This window comes from Mesocricetus auratus, unplaced genomic scaffold (assembly GCF_017639785.1).
Source record: "Mesocricetus auratus isolate SY011 unplaced genomic scaffold, BCM_Maur_2.0 Super-Scaffold_100676, whole genome shotgun sequence".
In the NCBI taxonomy this organism is placed as follows: domain Eukaryota; kingdom Metazoa; phylum Chordata; class Mammalia; order Rodentia; family Cricetidae; genus Mesocricetus; species Mesocricetus auratus.
In genome coordinates this window covers 161694494-161717420 of record NW_024429266.1, presented here as the reverse complement: position 1 = coordinate 161717420, position 22927 = coordinate 161694494, and the positions used below count along the sequence as shown (strand labels likewise).

The 22927-nt window shown below is 40.1% G+C and overlaps 1 protein-coding gene across 4 annotated transcripts in view; it reads right to left on the bottom strand.

Annotated features, from left to right (window-relative positions):
• Window positions 1–1826: 1826 nt before the first annotated feature.
• Ppp4r2 (protein phosphatase 4 regulatory subunit 2) overlaps window positions 1827–22927 on the bottom strand; it is a 37012-nt gene continuing 15911 nt past the window's right edge. For all 4 annotated transcript variants that reach the window (XM_040737249.1, XM_040737246.1, XM_040737247.1 and 1 more), the window contains exons 3-9: window positions 16068–16238; window positions 9802–9895; window positions 8398–8435; window positions 7027–7101; window positions 6661–6804; window positions 5698–5993; window positions 1827–5510 (exon numbers count right to left, since the gene is read on the bottom strand). In XM_040737249.1, coding sequence (XP_040593183.1) covers window positions 5185–5510; window positions 5698–5993; window positions 6661–6804; window positions 7027–7101; window positions 8398–8435; window positions 9802–9895; window positions 16068–16238 — 1144 coding nt within the window. In that variant the 3' untranslated portion in view covers window positions 1827–5184. The remainder of the gene's footprint in view (window positions 5511–5697; window positions 5994–6660; window positions 6805–7026; window positions 7102–8397; window positions 8436–9801; window positions 9896–16067; window positions 16239–22927) is intronic.

The window sequence follows — 22927 nt, the reverse complement described above, 5'->3', positions numbered from 1 at the left end:
CTGTGTAAGAAAGTTAGCTGAACAGGCTGGGGCTGGGGGAGCCAGTGGGCAGTGCCCCTTCCTGGTCTCTGCTTCAGTTCCTGACTTGGCTTCCCTCGATGGTGGGCTGTAACCTGCAAACAGGAAACCCTCCCCTCCCACAAGCTGCTTTTCTTGTTTCTGTTTTTTGTTTCCGAGACAGGGTTTCTCTGTATTGTTTTGGAGGCTGTCCTGGAACTCACTCTGTAGACCAGGCTGATTGGAACTCACAGAGATCCGCCGCCTGCCTCTGCCTCTCGAGTGCTGGGATTAAAGGTGTGCGCCACCAACGCCCGGCCCCACAAGCTACTTTTGACAGGTGTAGAGAAGTAAACTAAGACATATACTTTACTCTCAAATATTGATGATTTGAAATATACCATGGGTTTACCATTCAGTCCTTCCCTCGCTCCCTCCACCACAGACCCCCGGGACAAGTATCACGCCTCCTCTAACCATTATTTAAGTAATAAAGTTGAATGACTTGTTCAGTTTTCCAGGCAATGAGGGAGGGGACTGGCAAGCTGAAACCCACAAAGCCACTTACAGGACACTAAGTCATGGTTCATGTGTATATGAAGAAGCTAAATGGCAGCTTGAAATGATGGGGGAGGCAGTATTTGGGGTACCAATTCAGAAGTTTCACAAAGATCTGCTCGGTAAATGGGGGGGGGGATCTCACTATGTGAGTCATTCACTATGTGAGTACCTTGTGTTTGCAAAGGTACAACTCTGAGGACACAGGACAGTACTGGGGCCTGACCTCATGAGCAACTGACACCTGCCGGAGCCTGCTGTGCTCCCTAGCAGGTTGCCCTCTGGTTTGGGGATTACCATGGCAACAAGTGGCAGGAGTCAAACCCAAGGGATCAAAACTTGTGCTGGGCTCCACTGGCTGGAGGGGAGGGGTGACACTGAGGGATATGGAAAACAAGAACAGGGAGACAGAGACAGCAACCTCATTTATCTGTGCTACTACTTGGTGTAAATGATCTTTCCCCACTTGGGGATGTATACTACTCAGAAACTGGAGGATGAGGGGGACCACAGCACACACGACAGGCTTGGCAGGGCAGGCTTTCCAGACCTCGTCGCCAAAGGTTGGAATATCTCATTTCTAATTGCATTTTTGTGTGTATAGATGTTTTGCGTTCATGCATGTTTGTCTACCGCATGTTTGCAAAACCCAAGGCCAGAAGAAGAAATCAGTGCCCCTGGGAATGCAGTTACAACCACCAGGTGGGTGCTGAAACTCAAACCCAGGGTTAAATTTAAAAATAAAACACTCATAAAATATTTAGACCTCACTACTCAGAAGTGAACCCAAAGACCATAAACTCTAAAGCTAAGGCCTGTTTCACTATCTTCACCTTACACAGGAAAGGAGCCAGAGACATCCGGTTCCTGCTAGTACACTCTACTCCACTTCAGCTATTAGCCCTCGATTCTGTACTGGCTGCATCACTTAGCAGCTAAGCCTTTAGTATCACGCATCTTACCTGTAGCACTTATGTAAAGCCACAAAGAACTGTACACCCCTATCCAGACACTTACCACGCAGGTGCCTCAAGGTGGGGTTTCTCAAATGATTACCAACACATGTATCAAGGCATGTAAACTAACACCAAGTCATGCCAACAGAATCTATACACACCTAGCAAGATCCCCAACTCTGCATTCTCCCTGTTGGCACCCTCACTCAAGTCAAGCATTAACTTTCCTCCCTGCTGACCCTCAACTGAGGGAAAATGGGGAGAGGCAGGTGTGCTAAAATAGCAAATAAAGTAATTCCACACATGAAGACATTCTTCTATTTTACATTTTATTGCATTATGAAAATACATTTATTTGGCAAAATGATCTAGGCTCCAGGTTGAAATAAAGGAGAATTCTGGTGTCCGGATTATTTTTTAAATGTGAATATATGTATTCTAGCCAATACATACTAGCATCCTTGTTAGGCCAACAACCCAGTCAAGCTAATTTTCATAATTCCATATGAAATTACAAGGTGGTTTTTTTTTTTGCATCCATTCATCTTATGATTAGCACAAAACTCAAGAACTGTCCTTCATTTTGTAAGAAACTCCTGCTCGGAAGATAATTTGAAACACTACTCAAAATAATTTGCTTTGGCTCTGCAGTACATTTCCCGTCCTCTCATTGCAGTTCACATTCAAACATTGCAGCAGCTTTAGGCTCTGCCCAAGTACCGTTAAGTAAACTAGTACATTACATACATTATTTGAAAAATTGATTTTACAAATGCATAAATACATGCCTATCTACACTGCCAAAATAAAACACTGTGACCTCAATGCTCTAACAGACCGGCCAGACTTTCCAACCTAAGACTTCTGGGATGGCTTTCCAAAGCCAAAAGTTACAGCTCCCTGACTAACTCCAAATGCTCTGACAACGCATGGGAAAGGCTGGAGTTGTGACAAACAGTAAGTGAATTAAATTTAATAAACACTCAAAACATATTTTCACTATTCGTTTCTGATCTGCCACATTCCCGTTTTAAAAGGGGGAAATGGCAAAAACAAATCCCAAGTATACTGTTTTCTCATCGGCACCACCCTATTACATGTCAGGGCTGGGAATGGACAAACCGGTAAGAATCAGAGGGCCAGCTACTTCAGTCATCAAAGTCTTGATTCTCCTCGATCTTCTCATAGAACTCTGCTGGGTACATTAAGGAAATGTGCCTAAAACTTGCCTTTTAAACCTTATAAATTACTCCATTCATGTTAGAAATGCTTTCTTTGCACAATGTCTGTGGGTAAGTGCATCTAACAATATTGTGGAAATGAGCTTCCAAGGGGACAATGCATCTACAGCCTGTTGAACACGGTTTAACAATGCAATGAGTATTGTAGCTGCCCTAGAAACCTTCCACCAGTATCCTACATGTATCTGTATAAACAGCACAAACTTTCATCTATGATCAACATAGGAATAGCTAATAAATATTAAAACTATTAAACTACAGATTAAAATGCAGACCTCTCATAGAATTGAGTGATGTCATTTTGGTACATTCACCATTATTGTACTTTATTTAATAAAGAAATACATTTCTCCTTGCAAAGATAGCAATTGCAAGTTCACAAATGAAACCACAGACCACCATTCATGATGCTAAATCTTCAACTTTTAACCAGCAGCAAACTGATTTGTTTACAAATGGTCCATGGCACCACAAATAAAGACTATCAAAGGTCACAGGAGCTTAAGGAACAGGCTTGTTGAAAACAATCTCATAAATACCCTAAGGATCTGTTTCTAAACCTACAATGTTTAAAACCTGCTCTCACTATCAATCCCTCAACAAAATAGAGTAACAGGTCACTACATATGAATTTCACATCCAAATTTTGCTTCGTTTTAACATTTTGCCAATTTTTAAAAAAATTACATCTGATTTTTCACCCGTCTTGAGTGCAGTAAATCAAAATTCAATTTTATTCGAAAGACCCATAAATATATTGTCTAGCTGCTGTGAACCTGAAGGTCGTCAGTCAGTAGTACATTACTCTATGAACAAACGGAGCCAAATATTGTATTTTTAGTCATAGTAATTAAGTAGTTTCCTCCAAATCCCCCAAAGCTTATGATACAGTGAGATGCTGTCTGTATCACCTACTATAAGTCCATCTGCGTACCTCAGGGGTCTGAAACTAAAAAGGGGATTCTTTTGTATTTTGATAAAAATGTACTCGAATATTTCATAACATTAATATTTATTGCTTTATATGAATACTGTATTGAAAGCCCAAGCATTCAGTTTACACACGAAATTATACAATTATACCGCTTCACAAAGGCAGTGAACACATTACAGTCTACAAAATCTACTTTACAGAAATTTAAAAATTCTAAATATCAAAAGGTACAGCGAAGAAACAGGTATAAATTTGGCAGCCAGTAATTTTAACAGGGAAGTTGCAGCTTGCATGACTTTAAATATGTGAATCTGAAAATATTTAGAGTAATAACCATTGTGCTTTGTGTTGATCTGAAAAATGTTAACACTGGCTGTCTAAGAAGCATGTTCAAAAATATTAATTCACTTCAAAATGTACAAATCATGGTGGTCTGTGTACCCCTAAAGCTTGAGTGGTTTTAGCTCAGGTACATTACTGAAGCAACCTACTAATCCTTCCAGTACAACGCTGTTTCACACAGTGCCGCCATGTGCATACAGGGTGATTCATTCAGAAAGAAAGGTACGATGCTGACAATGTTCAGAAAAGCAAGTGAAACGTCAGGGAACCTGCGGGCTCTTCTGAGATGGTTTCCTGTCAGCCTCCTAAGCACTTCACTCTACCAAACAGTGAGTTAATGCTCCTGCGCAACTCCCAAGATAAAGCACATTTTCTCATAAATAATGAAGTCTTTTTTTCCCCTCAGGCACCTTAGAAGTATACAAAAGAATTTTAGTTTGCACATATCTCTTGGAATGTGTTTAACCTGGTATTTGAACAGACTTAAGGATTCCCAGGGTTTTCCAGGGCCAGATTTTATCTCAATTACTCAGAAGAGAAACAAAGTGTCTTCTGAAGGAAGTGAACTCAGTCATTCCCAATAAAAAAGTATCCATTGTAGTCATCTCTTATAGAAACAGAAAAATATAACATCCCCCTTAGAATAATCTATATATGTATATATGACTTAAAGTTCCATTGTACAGTTGAACAATAAAATCTGAAACCACATGAAACCCTATTTAGTTCACATGTTAACATGTTCAAACTATGACTGAAATATGGAAACCGCTAGAGACAAGACAAAAATCTTCCTTGTGTATGTATAAACCAAATGTGATCATCTTTAAAAAGTTTTCAAAATTATAATTCTCTTCCAGTTTAAAAACTTTAATTCTAAAATTTAAAAAAAAAATCTATACACAAACCACTGATTTGAGTACACCAGGAAAAAAATAAACAAAAACCCAAACAAAACAAAAAAATCAGCAATAAGCAGGACCCAGAGGAGCCAGTATTCACAGCTCTCTGATGCAAAACTCTTTCAGGGTTTATTCTTAAGTTTCTTTATTTTGCAGCCTGTTTCTCTTGTAAAACTAAAGGTCCGCTTTATTACTTGAAAGTTTTATGCAGTGTAAAACCAGAACTGTATGTAAAATACTGCCTCTAAATGTTTCTAAGTAGTTAAGTCTTGTTCCATTGGTTCATCTGTCACGTCTGTGGTTTCATCATTTTCCATGGATGACACGGAGACACTTTCTCCCGTTTTCCTGGAAGTGGTCCCTCCTGGCTCTTCTGTCTCAGGGCACTCAGAACCACTACTCACAGCCCCTGCAATGTCACTCAGTTCCGAGTGAGGGTCTCTCTGAGCTGGAGACCCACCAGAGTCCTCCACGTGAGTACCCTCCTCTGAAGATTCCTCATTCACAGCTAAGGCGTCATCAGATTCTTTTTCTTGATTTTTCCTCTCTGGAACCATTTCTCTAGGAGTCATAAAAGATTCTAGAAATAAGCAAATGTTGTAATTAAATTTTATTTTTCAAATATATCCAATTAAGTTTCATGCACTGTTATCTACAGTTCGTATCCACTCAAACTCAGCAGCCACACTCAGGTAGGACAAAAGCCCAATACCAGCACGGTGAGGAGCATGGCTGCATGTACACACACCACGGGGACCTCCTCTCACCTTCTTCCTCCTCTTCCTCTTCCTCCTCCTCCTCCTCCTCCTCCTCTTCTGTACAGTGCTGCCTGTTGCGACTGTCTCTGTCCTTCTCTGGAGGGGAAGGTGCTGCTTCAGCTTCCTCTGCTCTAACTGAACCTTCACTGGACACCGTTTGGCTAGCTGTCTCTCGGACTTCGTCTTCTTTATCAAAGCGCAGTCTTTTCACCTCATGCTCCTCAGCCTCCACAGTATCTTCATCTGGATGTTTATTTTTAACAGGGCTCAGTGAGGAAACTTCTGGTTCAGATGCTGGAGAGTCACTGCCAACGGTTTTTAAAGTGTTACTAATAAGATTATTTTCCTCATACTCTACATGCTCATCTGTAAGATGAAATACTCAACAAACTGCACTGTCCAATTAAATACAACTATTGGTGCTGAGAAAAACACAGGAGAACAATCACAAAGCAGTCTGAAACATCTCATGGATGTTCCGTTGAAACTGACTTGCTAGTTCTACCTTTCTGGGAAATTCTAGAAATCTTGTCTACATTCACCTCCAGCTGCACTGACACTGAATTCATAGCTCAGGCAGCCACATTAAGGCCTATTCTATCCCTCAGAACAAACAGTAAACTGGTCACCCAACAGAACCCATGGAAGTTCCAGGATCAAACTCTGAAGACCTCAAAGTCCATACATAAAAGGCACGGTATTTTCACAGAGCCTCCCTTATAGTTTAAATCACTGCTAGGTGACAGAATACCTAATCCAAGTAAACACTATTGGCACAGGGGACAAAGTCTATACCTAGCCAATACAGAAGCAATTTTTTTCCTAATTACTTTTGATTTTGATTCTTTACCAGTTGAATCTACCAAACCCAGAGACGGTTCACAAATACAGACAGTCCATGTACTTATGAATAGATATTAACAGACATTAAATCTCTATGCACGTCTCTCTGTAAATAGAAAACACACACACCTGTGGGCCTTCTCTTGACTTGGCTGCAGTTCTGACTCTTTGTTATCTGTGCTCTCAGGCAAACCATTTGTTGTCAAGGGGGCTGACAAAGAAAGTTTTGGTCGATTAAGTGGCCTGGGTGTTCCAGGCCCATTTATATTAGACCTATAATGAGATAAATGATCATTATTTTCCACTTTTAGAAAAAATTCCAAAGAATACTTTCAGATGCCATAATTAGTAAATGTAGCCTGGTATAACCTACAACGCAGATCTTGTATCTTCCCTATAAAATGTCCAATAAAAAGGAGTATACTGAACCTGCTAACTCAAACACTACTAGAAAACTTGGACATTCTGGATAGTTAAAAAAAAATAAATTCTTACCTGTCAGTATAGTTTGCTGAGTTTCCAGGAAACATAACACCATTCATTCGATTTAAACTATTAGAACTGCTCTTCCTGTAATAAAAGAAAATACTTCAGATGGGCATGATGGCACATGACTTTAAATTCCAACACTGGGGAGGCAGGGGCAAGTAAAGCTCTGTGAGTTCAAGGCCAGCCAGGGCAGAGTAAGATCCTGTCCCAAAACAAAAGAAATAGAGCAAAAAGGAAGAAGCAGAGGGAGGGGTTATGAATGGCTCACTTCTTTAATTTTGGTAAATAATTTGGTTGTAGGATGGGAAACATGGCTCAATGCACAGGCTGCACTTCCAGAGGACCTGGGTTCTGTTCCCAGCACCCACACAGTGGCTCAAACATCCTTAATTCCAATTTCAGAAGAGCTGATGGCCCCTTCTGAACCCTATGGCACGCACAAGGTACATATACAAGCAGGCCAAAACACACACAAGAAGCAAAATAAACACATTAAAAATAGGGAAAATGAGCCGGGCGGTGGTGGCGCACGCCTTTAATCCCAGCACTCGGGAGGCAGAGGCAGGCGGATCTCTGTGAGTTCGAGACCAGCCTGGACTACCAAGCGAGTTCCAAGACAGCCTCCAAAGCCACAGAGAAACCCTGTCTCAAAAAAAAAAAAAAAAATAGGGAAAATGTGGGTCTTAAAAACCATTTTGTAACAGGATTGTCAAAATCAGACAGACAGACAGGCAAACAGACACACACGTATGTTAAAAAAAAAACTATTAGTCAATGACACTTGCTTTCGAACATCTTGGAATGTTCTTCAGATGACTTCATATTCACCAAAAAAAGCAAAACAAACGGAAATCAGTGACACTGAAGAGTAAGCCAATAGATCTCTTTCCCCATCTTCACACGTCCCAGGGTACTCAGTCTCCTCTCCTCTCCTCTCTATATGTGTGTCCATTTGCCAGCTCCAGGACATCCACCGACAATGAATTATACATGTGACCTAAATACTAATGGTGCCACGGCTGAACAGATGTCTGGATCCAAGTCCTTAATTTGGTATAGTAATCCTGACTAGTATAATACTTGTCCATCATGAAGAATACCATGAAATATCTTATTCCAAACCTACGTGCCACCCCTAGAAAAAACATCTAGGTGGCCAGAAGTATAGTAATTAACCAGTCTCCGTGTCTTTAGTACAAATGTCTCTACTGGGAATACTTGAGCAGTATTTTGGCAACATTCCACACCTCAAGGACCAGGTGGTAGATTTCACATGTATAGACGTATTTACATAAAAAAATGTATAATACTATAGCAATGTATTAAAACAATTAGAATATAGCAATTAATATCAAAAAGCAGGAAAAATATACTTACTCTGAAGAAGGACAAACACAGCTAACAACCATCACATTCTGAAATAGCAAAAAATAGTGATTCAATGAGTGAAAGAAAAGCACAGTAACACAAATGTTTTAACAACTCCTTTGAGATAAGCCTCCTTCTATTACAACTGAAAGCAACTGGTCAAAAACAAAACAACACCCCCCCCCAAAAAAAATATGGCTTGCTTTACTATTTATATTGGATACTCTCCATCACACAGGTTATCAGGATTGGCCTGGGTAATAGGTACTATGATGTGCTGAGTCATCTCATAGGGTATGATCCCTACTACCCACCCCCACTCCCCTGGTTGGCCTGGAATTCACTGCGCAGACCACACTGGCCAAGAATTCAAGAAATGGACTTGCCTCTGGCTTCCAGATACTGGGATTAAAGGTTTGTACACTACCACAGGTGATTGAAATATTTTCATTTCTCACAGAAAGAACAATTCCAATAATTTAAAAACAGATAAATAGCATTATGATTCCTGGAAACTCACTAAGCTATAATGTAGGTGAGAATATTGGTTCATTTTTTAGTTTCTTCTTACCAGTGCTTTAAAAAAAAAAACCTCAAGACAATGTGTAATGTATACAGAACTAGAGTCCAATTTATTTTCCATTTTCCTATGCATGTGCACTTACACATGAAGGACCTGGACATTCTTCCACCTCATTCAACAAGACAAGACCTCTCAATTAAACCAACAGCTCGATAGCCAGGCTCTATGGACTCTGTCACTACCTTTTAAAGCTGGAATTCATTACAAGCAGGCCAGCACATCCATCGGCACTTACACTGGATCCCAACTCTAGTCCTCACACTGGTGTGGCAACCCCCCAAAAACTGTGATGGCCTGTGTGAGCCAAATCCCCAGTTTCTCTTCTAAAACTATTTAATTCAGATATTTAATCCAAGTGTGATGAACTTCCTTATCTATAAAGCAATATTCAACCCAAGGAGACAAAGGCCCCTCCTTTGGAATAGTTAGAAGAGCACTTTTAAGTTTCCCTTATAGAGCCAGGAGTTGGTGGCGAGGCCTTTAATCCCAGCGCTCGAGAGGCAGAACTCTAGGTTTGAGGCCAGTCTGGTCTACAGAGTAAGTTCCAGGCCAGCCAGGGTTACACAGAGAAACCCTGTCTCACAAAGAAAACCAAAAACAAATAACATTTAAAAGAAAAATTAAATTGAACAAGCAGCTTTCCTCAGAATAATGGCTGCCTGGGACCTCGTGGGCCTTTTTTCTCCCTTTGCTATAAATTTCTCTGAAACATGGAATGCAATTTAGAAAATAAAATAATTCAGTAAATAGCTATGAAACAACTCTTGCCATTACCTTTTTTGGGACCTATTAGGTTTCACTTTAATTCTTGTGACAGAAAACATACATACCTTTTCTACTCCTCTGAGAAATTTGTCTGTTCCTGTATAATTTCTTCTTGGATCTGTTAGCAATTCACACAGTCGTTGAATAGTAAAAGGGATACTGCAAAAGAATAATTGTATAGTTTACAGTTTTAAGTGTAAGAAACTAGAGCATTGGTTCACAATGACAGCTTTGTGGAGCCCCCATGTGTTAAGCAACAGAGAATGAAGGCAAGACTCACATAACTATAAAGGACCACTGAAAACAATGTGTCAAAACTCATTCCAAAAACATTTTTTGCAATATTCTAAATTCTGACCACTCGGTTTGAACTTTACAAGAAAGATAACACAAATAACTGTCAGATTAATTATAAACAATACTTTCTCAGGCATGCTTTTGCACTCAAACATATTACTGAACACCATAAACCATTTTGTTACTGGATAAAGTATAACAAATTAGTCTAATATAAAAGTATTTTAAATATAACTCTGCTCCATTACTACAACTTTTTAAATATAATCTATAAATTTAGTCAAATTTTATATTTTGGTAAAAATTTTGGGGTTAACTATACCAAATTCTTTTATCAGAATGTAGTTTTCCCTTAATCACAGCAAATTACAAAGACTGAAAGTCTTGGTACAATATTCATTTTACAGAGTTTTGAGGAAACCAGAAAGATGGCTCAGCAGAAGACTCAGGTTTGAACCTAGGACCCATAATAACACAGTAGACCACAGTTTCTGCAACTCTAATCCCAGGACCCAGTATCATCTGGTCTCCTTGGAACAAGGCACACAGGAGGTACATAAAGACATAAATGCAGGCAAAACAACCATACATATAAAAATAAATAAAATTTTGAAGAGTTTGAGCTCACAAGATTATTAGCAATCATCAGAATCACAGTTAAGTGTAATGTTTTAAGTACTAGATGTCACAAAAGCTGAGAAAATATATTCACAAAATACATCTTTGGATATCAGTGTTTTTTCATTAAACTCTACTTGTGCGGCTTATGAAAAGAGAACTGCAAAGCCTCAGATTGACAGGGTCTTCATTTTCATACAATAGTCTACCCTACAGCAATGCAACTAGTGTGCAATAATGACCTTTTCCCTGTACCACACACATTTGACAGAAATCATAGTAGTTTCTCATTGGATAAGCTACACTTAATTCTCACTTATGTAGACCAGGCTGGCCTCAAACTCTTCTGCCTGTCCAGCTCTAGGATTAGAAACATGTGCCACCACTACACTCAGAGGTCCACTGGGATTAAAAGCATGTACCACCAATGCCCAGCTCAAATCTCACATTCTTAGTACAAACACTATTCTTGCATTCTTCTGTCAGTGTAAGATTTAGGATATGTTTAAAGGAAATGTTCATAATAAATGTTTTCTGATTTAAATCCAAAAGCCCTATCTTGATTCAATCAGTAGTCAAACCTACAAGTGAAGAGTATTCTACCAAAGAATGTAAAAGAAAAGGTGCACAGCCGGGTGAGTTCGAGGCCAGCCTGGTCTACAGAGTGAGTTCCAGGACAGCCTCCAAAACAATACAGAAAAACTGTCTCGAAAAACAAACAAACAAACAAACAACAACAAAAAAAACAAGAAAAGGTGCAGCATTTGCCTCACATATCCAGAAACAAAACCCACAAACAATGCAAAGTATAGCAAAGATACAACCTGAATAAAAAGCTAAGTAGACATCTTGAGAAAACACCAAAATAACAGTAACATTATATAGATCAATGGAAGAAAACAAGACCCAAACGTGTGCATTTAATTAGTCATCCCATAACTGACAAAGATGCCAAAAAATACACAATAAAAAGACATCTTCAACTTACGTAAAAGAATAAAATTAGATCCATTATCTATTACCCTGCTCAAAAATCAATTCCAAATAGACCAATGGCCTCGTGCATACAAGGTCTATAGGCCAATAATTGATAAATGGGACCACAAAACTAAAAGGCCTCTATACAGCAAAAGAAACAATCCAGTGAAAAAGAGGAAGTCCTCAAAGTGGGAGAGAACTACCGTCAGCTAACATCTGATGGAGAATATCTAAAATATATGGGGGGAAAAAACTCAAAGAATAAAGAAAATAACCCAATTTAAAAATGGGTCAACCCAAGCCGGGCGGTGGCGGCGCACGCCTTTAATCCCAGCACTTGGGAGGCAGAGGCAGGCGGATCTCTGTGAGTTCGAGGCCAGCCTGGTCTACCGAGCGAGTTCCAGGACAGCCTCCAAAACAATACAGAGAAACCCTGTCTCGTAAAACCGGGGGAAAAAAATGGGTCAACCCCCTAGCAAAGTTCTCAAAAGAAATAAAAATATCTTTAAATGTGTTCAATATCCTTAGCAACTAGGGAAATGCAAATTAGAACAATGAGTTTTCACCTCACCCCAGTCAGAATGGTTACGATCAAGAAAACAACTAACAAATGCTGGCATGGATGTGGGAAAGGGAGAACCTTACTCAGTGTTGGGATTGCACACACATGGCGGCTCACAAACATCTGTAACTCCAGTCCTTGGGGATCCGATGCCTCATCCTGACATCCAAGGTCACCACCATGATGCATGCGGTGCAGACACACAAGAAAGAAGTTCCAAAAACTCCAGGAAAACAAAAAGCAATTAACGAAAGGGCTACTGACACATGAAAAACATGCCATTTTATTTTAAAAACTGGATGTAGCTTAGTGGTAAAATGCTGGCCCAGAATTTGTAAAGGGTTAATTCCAATCTCCAGAGACAGAAGGACAGACCGAGGGGTGGAGGGAATGGGACGACGGACAACCTGAACCTGTTTGAGTGTGACATGCTCTTACCTTTCTTTTTTGGATTTTTTTTTGTTTTGTTTTGTTTTGTTTTGTTTTTCGAGACAGGGTTTCTCTGTATTGTTTTGGAGGCTGTCCTGGAACTCGCTCGGTAGACCAGGCTGGCCTCGAACTCACAGAGATCCGCCTGCCTCTGCCTCCCAAGTGCTGGGATTAAAGGCGTGCGCCACCAACGCCCGGCCTTTTTTGGATTTTTAAGAAAGAATGTGTTGGTGCTGAGATGGGTTAGTGGTTAAGAGTACTGACTGCTCTTCCAGGAGCTGGGTTCCATTCCCAGCATCCACATGGCAGCTCACAACTATCTGTAACTCCAGTTCCAGGGGATTGGACACCCTCACATAGATACATATGTGATCAAAACACCAATGCACATAAAATAAAAATAGGTGTGATGTGTGTTTGGGAATCTTTTAAAAGAGAATATAAGATATATCACATCTGGGAGCTGGAGGGATAGCTCAGTGCTTAAGAGCACTGGCTCCTCTTCCAGAGGACCTGAGTTCAAATCCAATCACCCATATGGCAGATCACAGCTGTCTGTTAACTCCAGTTCTAGCAGATCCAGCATCCTCACAGAGACATATATGCAGGCCAAACATCAATGAACATAAAATAAAAAATAAATTAATTTAGAAAAAAAAGAAAATTTCCCTGGGGGGGAGATATATCACTTTTATCAAAGACAACCTATTAAAAATGAGAGAAAAATACTATCTAGGAGGAAGAGCTCAACTGATAAATAGGGCTGGGGAGGTAAGTGGGTCAAGTGTTTGTTGTGCCCGAGCACAAAGACCTGAATTTGAATACCCAGCACCCTTATAAAAGCTTATGTGGGCCAGGAGGTGATGGCCCACAACTTTGATCCCAGCACTCGGGAGGCAGAGGCAGGCAGATCTGGCCAGCCTGGTCTTCAAAGAGAGTCCCAGGACAGCCTCCAAAACAATACAGAGAAACCCTGTCTCGGAAAAAACCTAAAGAAAAGAAAAGAAAAGAAAAGAAAAGAAAAGAAAAGAAAAGAAAGAAGGAAGGAAGGAAGGAAGGAAGGAAGGAAGGATGGATGGATGGATGGATGGATGGATGGATGGATGCAGGAGGCAGAGACAAGTGACCCCCTGGGGTTTGATTACTGGCCAGCCAGTCTAGCCAATCAATGAACTCCAGGGCCAGGGATCAATGGACTAAGACAGTATGACAGACTCTGTGGTGGCTACAGGCACTGCACAAATGAGCATACACACACAGGCACACAGCACACACAAATTATTATTTAAGAAATTTTTGAACGGACAGCAAAAAAATATTTTTTTTAAAAACCATCAAAACAAAGACCATCATGCTTCAACATATCAATATATAAATAAAAACCAAAAAGGCAGACATAAAATGAAAATTCATAATGTATCACTAATTAAACTTTAAAGTCTGACTAATTAGAGTAAATAACCCAACAGTCATTCTGAAAACTAGAATTAAAATACTTATGGCTCAAAGATGAAAGACACCTTAAGAGCAATTATGTTTAAGTATGCTTAGGCATTTAATGACTGTTCAAATCATCTAAAGTAGATGAATACATGTTTTAACAGGTTAAGAAATCATAAATATTTTAACTTTATCTAATAACCTACTTATCTGTTATCTAGTCTAATAGAATTAACTAAGAATATTTGCTCTTACTAATTTATAAATTAGGTCAATATTCAAAATGCAGTGGTATAATTCATTTTAACTTTCATACATTGGGAATGTCTATGTACTACTCTGTGTGAGAATATATGTGTGTGTTATACAAACATTCTACAAAGGAAGTCTGTTTATGCTGCATAGAACCAGCTCAAGAATAAATCTTATGCAACATAAAACACACATAACATGTGGCTTCTTTCCCATGTGTGCTTTTAAAGAGCCTCAACTAAACTTACAATGAACAGGCATATGGTTAAATAAAAAAAGGAAACAGGGTACCTTCCAGAAAAAAGTTTTAGTAATAGACCTAATATCAGAGCTTAAGCTTCTGATATTGCAGGCAAATTACTAAACTTACAATGGAAATGAGCAGCAGAGAATGATGGCATGCTTTTGAGGCAATGGATCTCTGTGAATTCAAGGCAAGACAGGGCTACATAGGAAGACCCTGTCTCAAACCCCAGTCTCCAAAAAGAATCTGGCTATTTGTGGTATAAAAACATACTATTATAACCTCTTCACATAACACCTACCAATAAGCAGATCTGATTAACAGAAACTCAATTCACTGTATTTCATGCTGTTATCACGTTTCAAACTGCTAGTGCCAAATGCAATACTCAACAACTTAACTACACAAACCCATCATTCCCTCAGTAATTATAGGCTCTAAATCAGAATTTAATGAATACTAAGAAGCACAGCAACATTTAGTGTCATATTCATTTAGTGTTCCCGGTGTTTTCAGTGTTTCACAAAAGATTAAAAATGTTTAAGTTATTGGGAGAAAGGGTGAGTCAAAAGTCTAAAATGAATAAACCTCTTGAATATAAAGTCTTCACATCAAGACAATACCAAGAAAACATTAAAATATTTCTTGATAAACAAATGTTGCTATCTTGATAAATGCATGTATAAAATATGAATATCCCTGAAACTCGTAAAGTCAGCCAAGTTTTTTTTTCAATTAAGATTGGAAACATTTAAAATATTTATGAGCACAGGTGGGCAGTGGTGGCGCATGTCTTTGATCCCAGCACTCAAGAGGCAGAAGCAAGTGGATCTCTGAGTTTGAAGCCATTCTGGTTTACAAAATGAGTGCCAGGACAGCCTCCAAAGCTACAGAGAAACCCTGTCTCAAAAAACAAAAGAAACAGCCAGGTGTTGGCGGGGTACATCTCTAATCCCAGCACTCAGGAGGCAGAGACAGGCAGATCTCTGTGAGCCTGGCCTACAGAGTGAATTCCAGGACAGCCTCCAAATTAATACAGAGAAGCACTGTCTTGAAAAAAAAACAAAACAAAACAAAAAAGACCAAAGGGGGGAGGGAGGGGGAGGGAGGGAGGGAGGGAGGGAGGGAGGGAGGGAGGGAGGGAGGGAGGAAGGAAGGAAGGAAGGAAGGAAGGAAGGAAGGAAGGAAGGAAGGAAGGAAGGAAGGAAGGAAGGAAGGAAGGAAATTTGAGTCAAAATTTGGCAAGCACACCTGGGTGGTGGTATTAGGTCTCTAATCCCAGCACTTGGGAGGCAGAGCCAGGTGGATTTTTTAGCTCAAGGCCAGCCTTATCTACAAATTGAGTTCCAAGACAGCCAGAGCTGTTACACAGAGAAGCCCTGTCTTGGGAAACAACAAAAAACAAAACCAAAAAGCACTAGAGATATGAGTCAATTACCAACCAGATATAGCAAAAGTTAAAGAAATAACATCTATGTGGTTAAATCTTTAAAATATTATTATATGCATACCCATTAAATCCAGTGACAATTTTCAGTATTCTTTCCTTCATTTCATCAAAGGGAATATATTCAACATTTGGATTGGGAGGACCTCTTGGTTCAGGAGCTGAAGTTCTGAAATCATCCATCACTTTCTCCAGTTTGAAAATAAAATAACCTTTAAATTGGGACCACTGAATCCTGTAAAGAAAAAGTCAGAAAACATTAACAATTACTCTTGCAATTACTTAACACTAAACACAGACATTATAAAGATGCTCATAATTTCCCCGCTATAATGCTTACATAGACCAGGGAAGTCTCTCACCATTTGAAGTATAAAATACGGCTTATACATTTAATTCTAAAACCTGGGAGGTTAAGTGTTTTATGGTTTCTATTGCTGTGAAGAGACACTATGACCACAACAACTCTTATAAAGGAAAATATTTAATTGTGGTAGCTCGCTTACAGTTCAGAGGTTTAGTATATTACCATCATGGCAGGAAATAATGGTGCTGGAGAAGCCCAGAGTTCTTACATCTTGGCTCACAGACAATAGGAAGTGATCTGGGACACTGAGTATGGCTTAAGCATACATAAACCCTCAAAGTCTGTCTCCACAGTGACATACTTCTTCCAGCAAGGTCACACCTACTCCAAAAAGACCACTTCCTATGAGTTTAAGGGGGCAAATTACATTCAAACTACCACACTGAGGCAGAAAGATCTCTGTGAGTTTAAGGTCTGTCCTGTCTACATAGTAAGTTCTAAGCCAATCAGGAACCACACAGTGAATCTAGGGGTAGGGGATGCAGGACCCTCCCCCCAAAAAAATCAACTAAATTCTTTTCTCCATGCATTTTCAGTCATTGTCACGTGAGGTATTCAGGGTACTGGTCCCAACCTATCTGACATAGTAAATAAAGTACACAAGCTACGAAGATTGCTCAATGTCTAAGGCACCCACATCTCAAGCGTGAGGACAAACAAGTTTGGCAGAATCAAGTACCAGGTAGGTGTGGTGGCCTGCCTATAATTCTAGCACCTAGAAGGCAAAGATGGAAATCCCTGAAGCTGACTGGCCAGACAAACAAGCTGTACCAGCAAGCTCTAGGTTCAACAAAAGACTCGACCTCACTCAACAAATTAAGGAGGAAAAAGAATTCCAACAACATCCTTTGACTACAAAGATTAAGAAACACATATGCACAAGCATATAAACACAGCACACATGCATGAGAATACATGCACAAGTACCCTATTTATTTTTTATGTCTATTCATTGGTGGGTAATTTCCTCCAAGATAAAACACTAACACTGACCAGCCACTGCAACCCATCTTCCCCAAGCTCATATAAGCAATAAGAACTGCTGACTTTTTTTAAATGCATAGATGTTGTCTGAATGCTTGTTTGCGAACCCCCTGTGTGCCTGCTGCCAGCTGCCCAAGGAGGCGACAAGTATGTGTCAGATCTTCTGAAACTAGAGTTGCAGCCTTGTGAGGTGCCATATTGGTGTTGGGAATCAAAACCCAGGTACTCTAGAAGAACAGCAAGTGCTCATAACCTCTGAGCCATCTCTTTGACTCCCTCCCTCTTATGCAAACTGAGTAATCCAGAAGATGTTCAGACAAGCTCTGCTGCCTGGAAGTTTATGGTTGGAGTCACCACAACATGAGCACAACATTGGTAAGATTGTGAACCACTGCCTAAAATGTAAGTCCTAATGAAATGCTTTCCTTTATAAGAGTTGCTGTGGCCGGGCATTGGTGGCGCACACCTTTAATCCCAGCACTCGGGAGGCAGAGGCAAGCGGATCTCTGAGTTCAAGGCCGGGCTGGTCCGACAGCCTCCAAAACAATACAGAGAAACCCTGTCTCGTAAAAAAAAAAAAAAGTTTCTGTGGTCATGGTGTCTCTTCAGAGCAACTGAACACTGACTAAAACAACCAGTAAATATAAACTGAATGAGCCAGTGCTCATCAAGATGGACTTTGGTAATGTCCTTAGCTTTGGTCTGACCATGGTTCCTGATCAAGGGTGAGTAGAGGTTTGTTCATGGGAATAGTACCAGATCTTTACATCTTTCCCTCACATTTTACCATTAATGTAAGAAAAAAATGTGATCAGGGTGTTGGTGGTGCACGTCTTTAATCCCAGCACTCGGGAGGCAGAGGCAGGTGGATCTCTGTGAGTTCCAGACCAGCCTGGTCTACAAGAGCTAGCTAGTTCCAGGACAGCCTCCAAAGCTATAGAGAAACCCTACCTTGAAAAAACAAAATAAAACAAAAAAAAAAAAAAAAAAAAAGAAAGAAAAGAAAAATGTGAAGCTGATACCTGAATAGTCTAAATTCTACAAAAGTTAGGGATATCACCTATTTCCTTGTGTAGACAATAATCTCACTAAATACAATTACAGAAAAAAAAAGTATTAATTTGCTACATGACTGTCTAGCAGCTCTATAAACTAGGAGTGTAGTTTCCAATTGTGATTCAAGAGATCAGGCATCCACACTGTATTATCGGCTCTCTTCACTGTGTACAGTTGTGCTAACAACACTGAAAGCAATCCAAAAACAGCACCAAATCACACTAAAGGTATCATCTGAAATTCAGTTTTGTTTTGTTATGTGCTTTAAATCTGGGACTGGGGCTGGGGCTAGAAAGATGGCTCAGCCATTAAAGGCTAGGCTCACACCCAAAATATAAATCTGGGGCTGGAGATGTAACCCAGTTGGTAGAATGCTCACCTAGCATAAATGGTGTGCCCTGGGCTTAATCCCTAACACTGTATATGCTGGGTGTGGTAATGTAAGACTGTAATTTGAGCAGTTGTGAAATGGAGACACAAGATCAGAAATTCAAAGTCAGCATGGGCTAACATGAGCTAAGACCTTCTGACCTTTTCATTTTAACAACCCACAACCATCAAGGTCAAGAGCAGTTCAAATGTCCTGAGGAAGTAAAACATTGAGTGTCACAGACTACTGGAGAATCACTTAAACCCAGTTCCAAATCAGCCTGTCTCAACATAAAATTTCCTGTAGAAATGGGAAGGTTCATGTTCCACACAATTAGTTCAAAGACTCTGGCTGTTACATGGAAAATTCATGACAGATTTTGTGCTGATACACAGAAACTACAGGAGGATCGATGTAGGTTTAGAACTGTTGACAGGAGGGCTCTAGGACCAAGTGGGAATAAGCTGAATCTTAAAAGGAGAAAGCCAAGCCGGGCGTTGGTGGCGCACGCCTTTAATCCCAGCACTTGAGAGGCAGAGGCAGGCAGATCTCTGTGAGTTGGAGGCCAGCCTGGTCTACAAAGTGAGTTCCAGGACAGCCTCCAAAGCCACAGAGAAACCCTGTCTCGAAAAAAAAAAGAGAGAGAGAGAGAAAGCCAGCAGTACAAGAAAAAACAACAACAAAGGGAATTTCTCATACTCAGAAGTGCTGGAACTGGCTCTGTAGACCAAGCTGGCCTCCAACTCACAGATCTGTATTGTGGCAGGCTGCCCTATTAAGTTTTCTGCAGCATGGCTAACAACAATCTACAAGTGCCAGGAGCACTGACCACTCCTCAAAAGTAACAATCAACAGTGCCTCCACACATTGCCAAATGACTGCCAACGGTTAAAAACTACTACACCTTTAATCCCTTCTGCTGAGGACAACAATAAAGAATGAAACAGGAAATCCAGACCCTCAAACTGAAATCTCACAATAAGACATAGGATTACTTAAAAGTATCCAAGTATTGTGACCTTTGCAAGGGTAAACACTCAGGTTAGTCTTCCTGCTGGCTGTATCCTTGGCATCACCATAGGCTGTGTCACTATGAAATTGTAACCCAAAATAAAATTCCTTTCAGCTTTTTTTTTCCGGAGACAGGGTTTCTCTGTGGTGGCTTTGAATACTGTGCTGGTCTCAAACTCACAGAGATCCACCTGCTTCTGCCTCCTGAGTGCTGGGATTAAAGGCATGCAGCACCAACACTTGACTCCTTTCAGCTACTTTTGTGAGGATATTTTATCACAGTAATAAGGAGGTGACCAAGACAAGCAACACACAGTAAGATGTCTATAAGTTGAACATAGTAAATATGAAGGAACTTGAGCATGATTTACTATCAGCAGGGCTCCTATAAACAGAAGACAAAGGGAAATCAGTTTGCAAATTCAAAGAACTCACAAGGGTAACTGAAAGTAGCCACCTTAAGAATTGATAAAACAGACCTATATGGAGTCATGATATAAAGTAGATAATCTTGGAACCAAAGAGAAAATCCTACATGAAATACATCAGAGAACCTCAGATTTATGAAAGTCAGTGTCATAAGTGCAATAGGAAGACATCTTCAAAATCTGCAGATGAGGATTTTAACTATATGCCCAAACTGTCAAGTAGGACAGCGATAGTAACACATCTTCAAACAATAAAAGCAGAACTAACTAGTTTGCTGCCCACCCTTCCCTCATTCCATGAAATCAAGAACGGTGCCGGGTGTTGGTGGCACACGCCTTTAATCCCAGCACTTGGGAGGCAGAGGCAGGCGGATCTCTGTGAGTTCGAGACTAGCCTGGTGTACAGAACGAGTTCCAGGACAGCCTCCAAAACAATACAGAGAAACCCTGTCTCGGAAAACAAAAAAAAAATTGTCATCTTAATTGTATAGATTGCTATCTTTGTAACATGGTAAAACTTAAAACCCACAGGCAATCAATTTGAAACAAACAAATATAGCTCAACAGGGCAAGGGGCTTGCTGCCAAACCTGATGACCTGAGTTCAATCCCTGGAACCTACACTGCAGAGAAACAAACTCTTGCAAGCTGCCCTCTGATCTCCATAGATCCTGTTACGCATATGTCTATCACCCCACACACAATTTTAATTTTTAAAATGCCCCTTCACCACTGGCCCTTGCTTGTAATCCTAGCAGAGGGAGCCCTGTCTCAAATATCTACAATGAGGCTGCTTGGGCCAGTCCTTCCAAAGGTCACAAAAACCAAGAGAGACGAAGAAACAGTCTGTGCACATGATGGCTCCTACTTGCATTCTGTTTCTACTTGTATCAGGCAGAGGCATTGTTTCACCTCAAGATTGAGGTGTTAAAACAAAAGGATGATGAGATATATCTGGCCTGTCTGGCAGGAATGAATATACTCTAAGGCCTTGGTTCTCAACCTTTGGGCCTCAATCCCTTTGAGTGTCTGATGGTGCTTTCACAGAGGTCACCTTAGACCACAAGAAACCACAGAAGGTTATGAAGTAGCAACAAAAGAAGTGTATGGTTGGGGGGTCAGACAACATGATGAACTGTATCAAAAGGCCACGGCAGTAGGAAAGTTGAGAACCAGTGCTCTAAGGAGATATATACGCTCCCCTTTTTGGCTGTCTGACTATTTACACTTGCTGTTCTTGCAGAGGGCCTGGATTAGGTTTATAGCACTCACATTTCTGCTGACAAGCATCTATAAACACAGATCCAGACTTGATGTTCTATTCTGACCTCCAAGGGCCTCTCCTGACTCTAGAATCACCAAGTATGCATGTGGTGTACATATATACATATAGGCAAAACACTCATACACATAAATCTTTAGAAATAGTAAAGTAGAAAGAAACATAAGAACTTGGGGATGAGGATAATATTTTGAGATGGCATCGATACGGGTAAAATATGTCAGTTAACAAAGACCTCTGTTGCCGGGCGGTGGTGGCGCACACCTTTAATCCCAGCACTTGGGAGGCAGAGGCAGGTGGATCTCCGTGAGTTCGAGACCAAGCCTGGTCTACCAATCGAGTTCCAGGACAGGCTCCAAAACAGTACAGAGAAACCCTTCTCGAAAAAACCAAAAAAACCAAAAAAACAAAAAACAAAAAACAAAGACCTCTGTTGAGCTGAACATGTACATAACAGATAACTAAATCTCTACCTTAGAAATACTTTCACGGGCACCTTAAATATTCCTTAGAGAAGAAAATTCTCAGTATTACTTCCCAACTCGTTTTTATTGCTTTATTTAAAGATAAAGAAAATATGTCAACTGACAAACACGTATAGAAAATAAGGGGAAAAATTATCATTTGGCTTTGTCAAACTCTAGTCAGTAAGATTTATTATTATAGTACTTGATGGGGGAAAGACATTCATGTATTTCGCATTCCCAAGTCTGACTCCACCAAGATTTACAGTGCACTCACCCTTATCTTCAGTCTCTTCCATGAACTCTTACTGTCACATTCAGTGACCTCACTTCCTATTACTTTTCTAAAACTGAAGCATAGGGAGAAAATGCCCAGCTACTTTCTCATATATCCCTCCTGATAAACAATCTGTGCTCATGCTCACTGCATATGACAATGAGCAATCTTCCTTCTATCAAATACATTCACATCTATCTTCCTGGTAGATTACCCCCACCTACGTATTTTTTTCCATCTTCATTATTTTCACTACACTTCCATTTTTCTATCTAACTCCTACCTTTCATTTCTTCACTGTCCTATGTAGTAAAATTCCTAGTGATATCTGCCAGTCAGGCTTTCAGTTCCATCACTAAATCTATTTGTTCCTATGAAGATCAGTAACCTCCATGTTGCTGTATCCAGTGGTTAACTCTCACACCTTAACTTCCCTGCTCTAGGAACATTCTGCAAGGTTACCACTCATTTTCAACTATTCAATGCAGCAACTCAAGAGCTCAACCTACCTCTTCTCTATGTACAGCTAATAATTTCAATCAGTGTCATTGATACACCTTTGTATGTCAATTAGCTAATTTCTTAGACTCATTCATTCAACCATGTATTTCATGTTTACACTTTGCTAACTGTATCCAATACTGAACTCATTTTTCCCATCAATAGTCCCTGCTAGAATCATCATC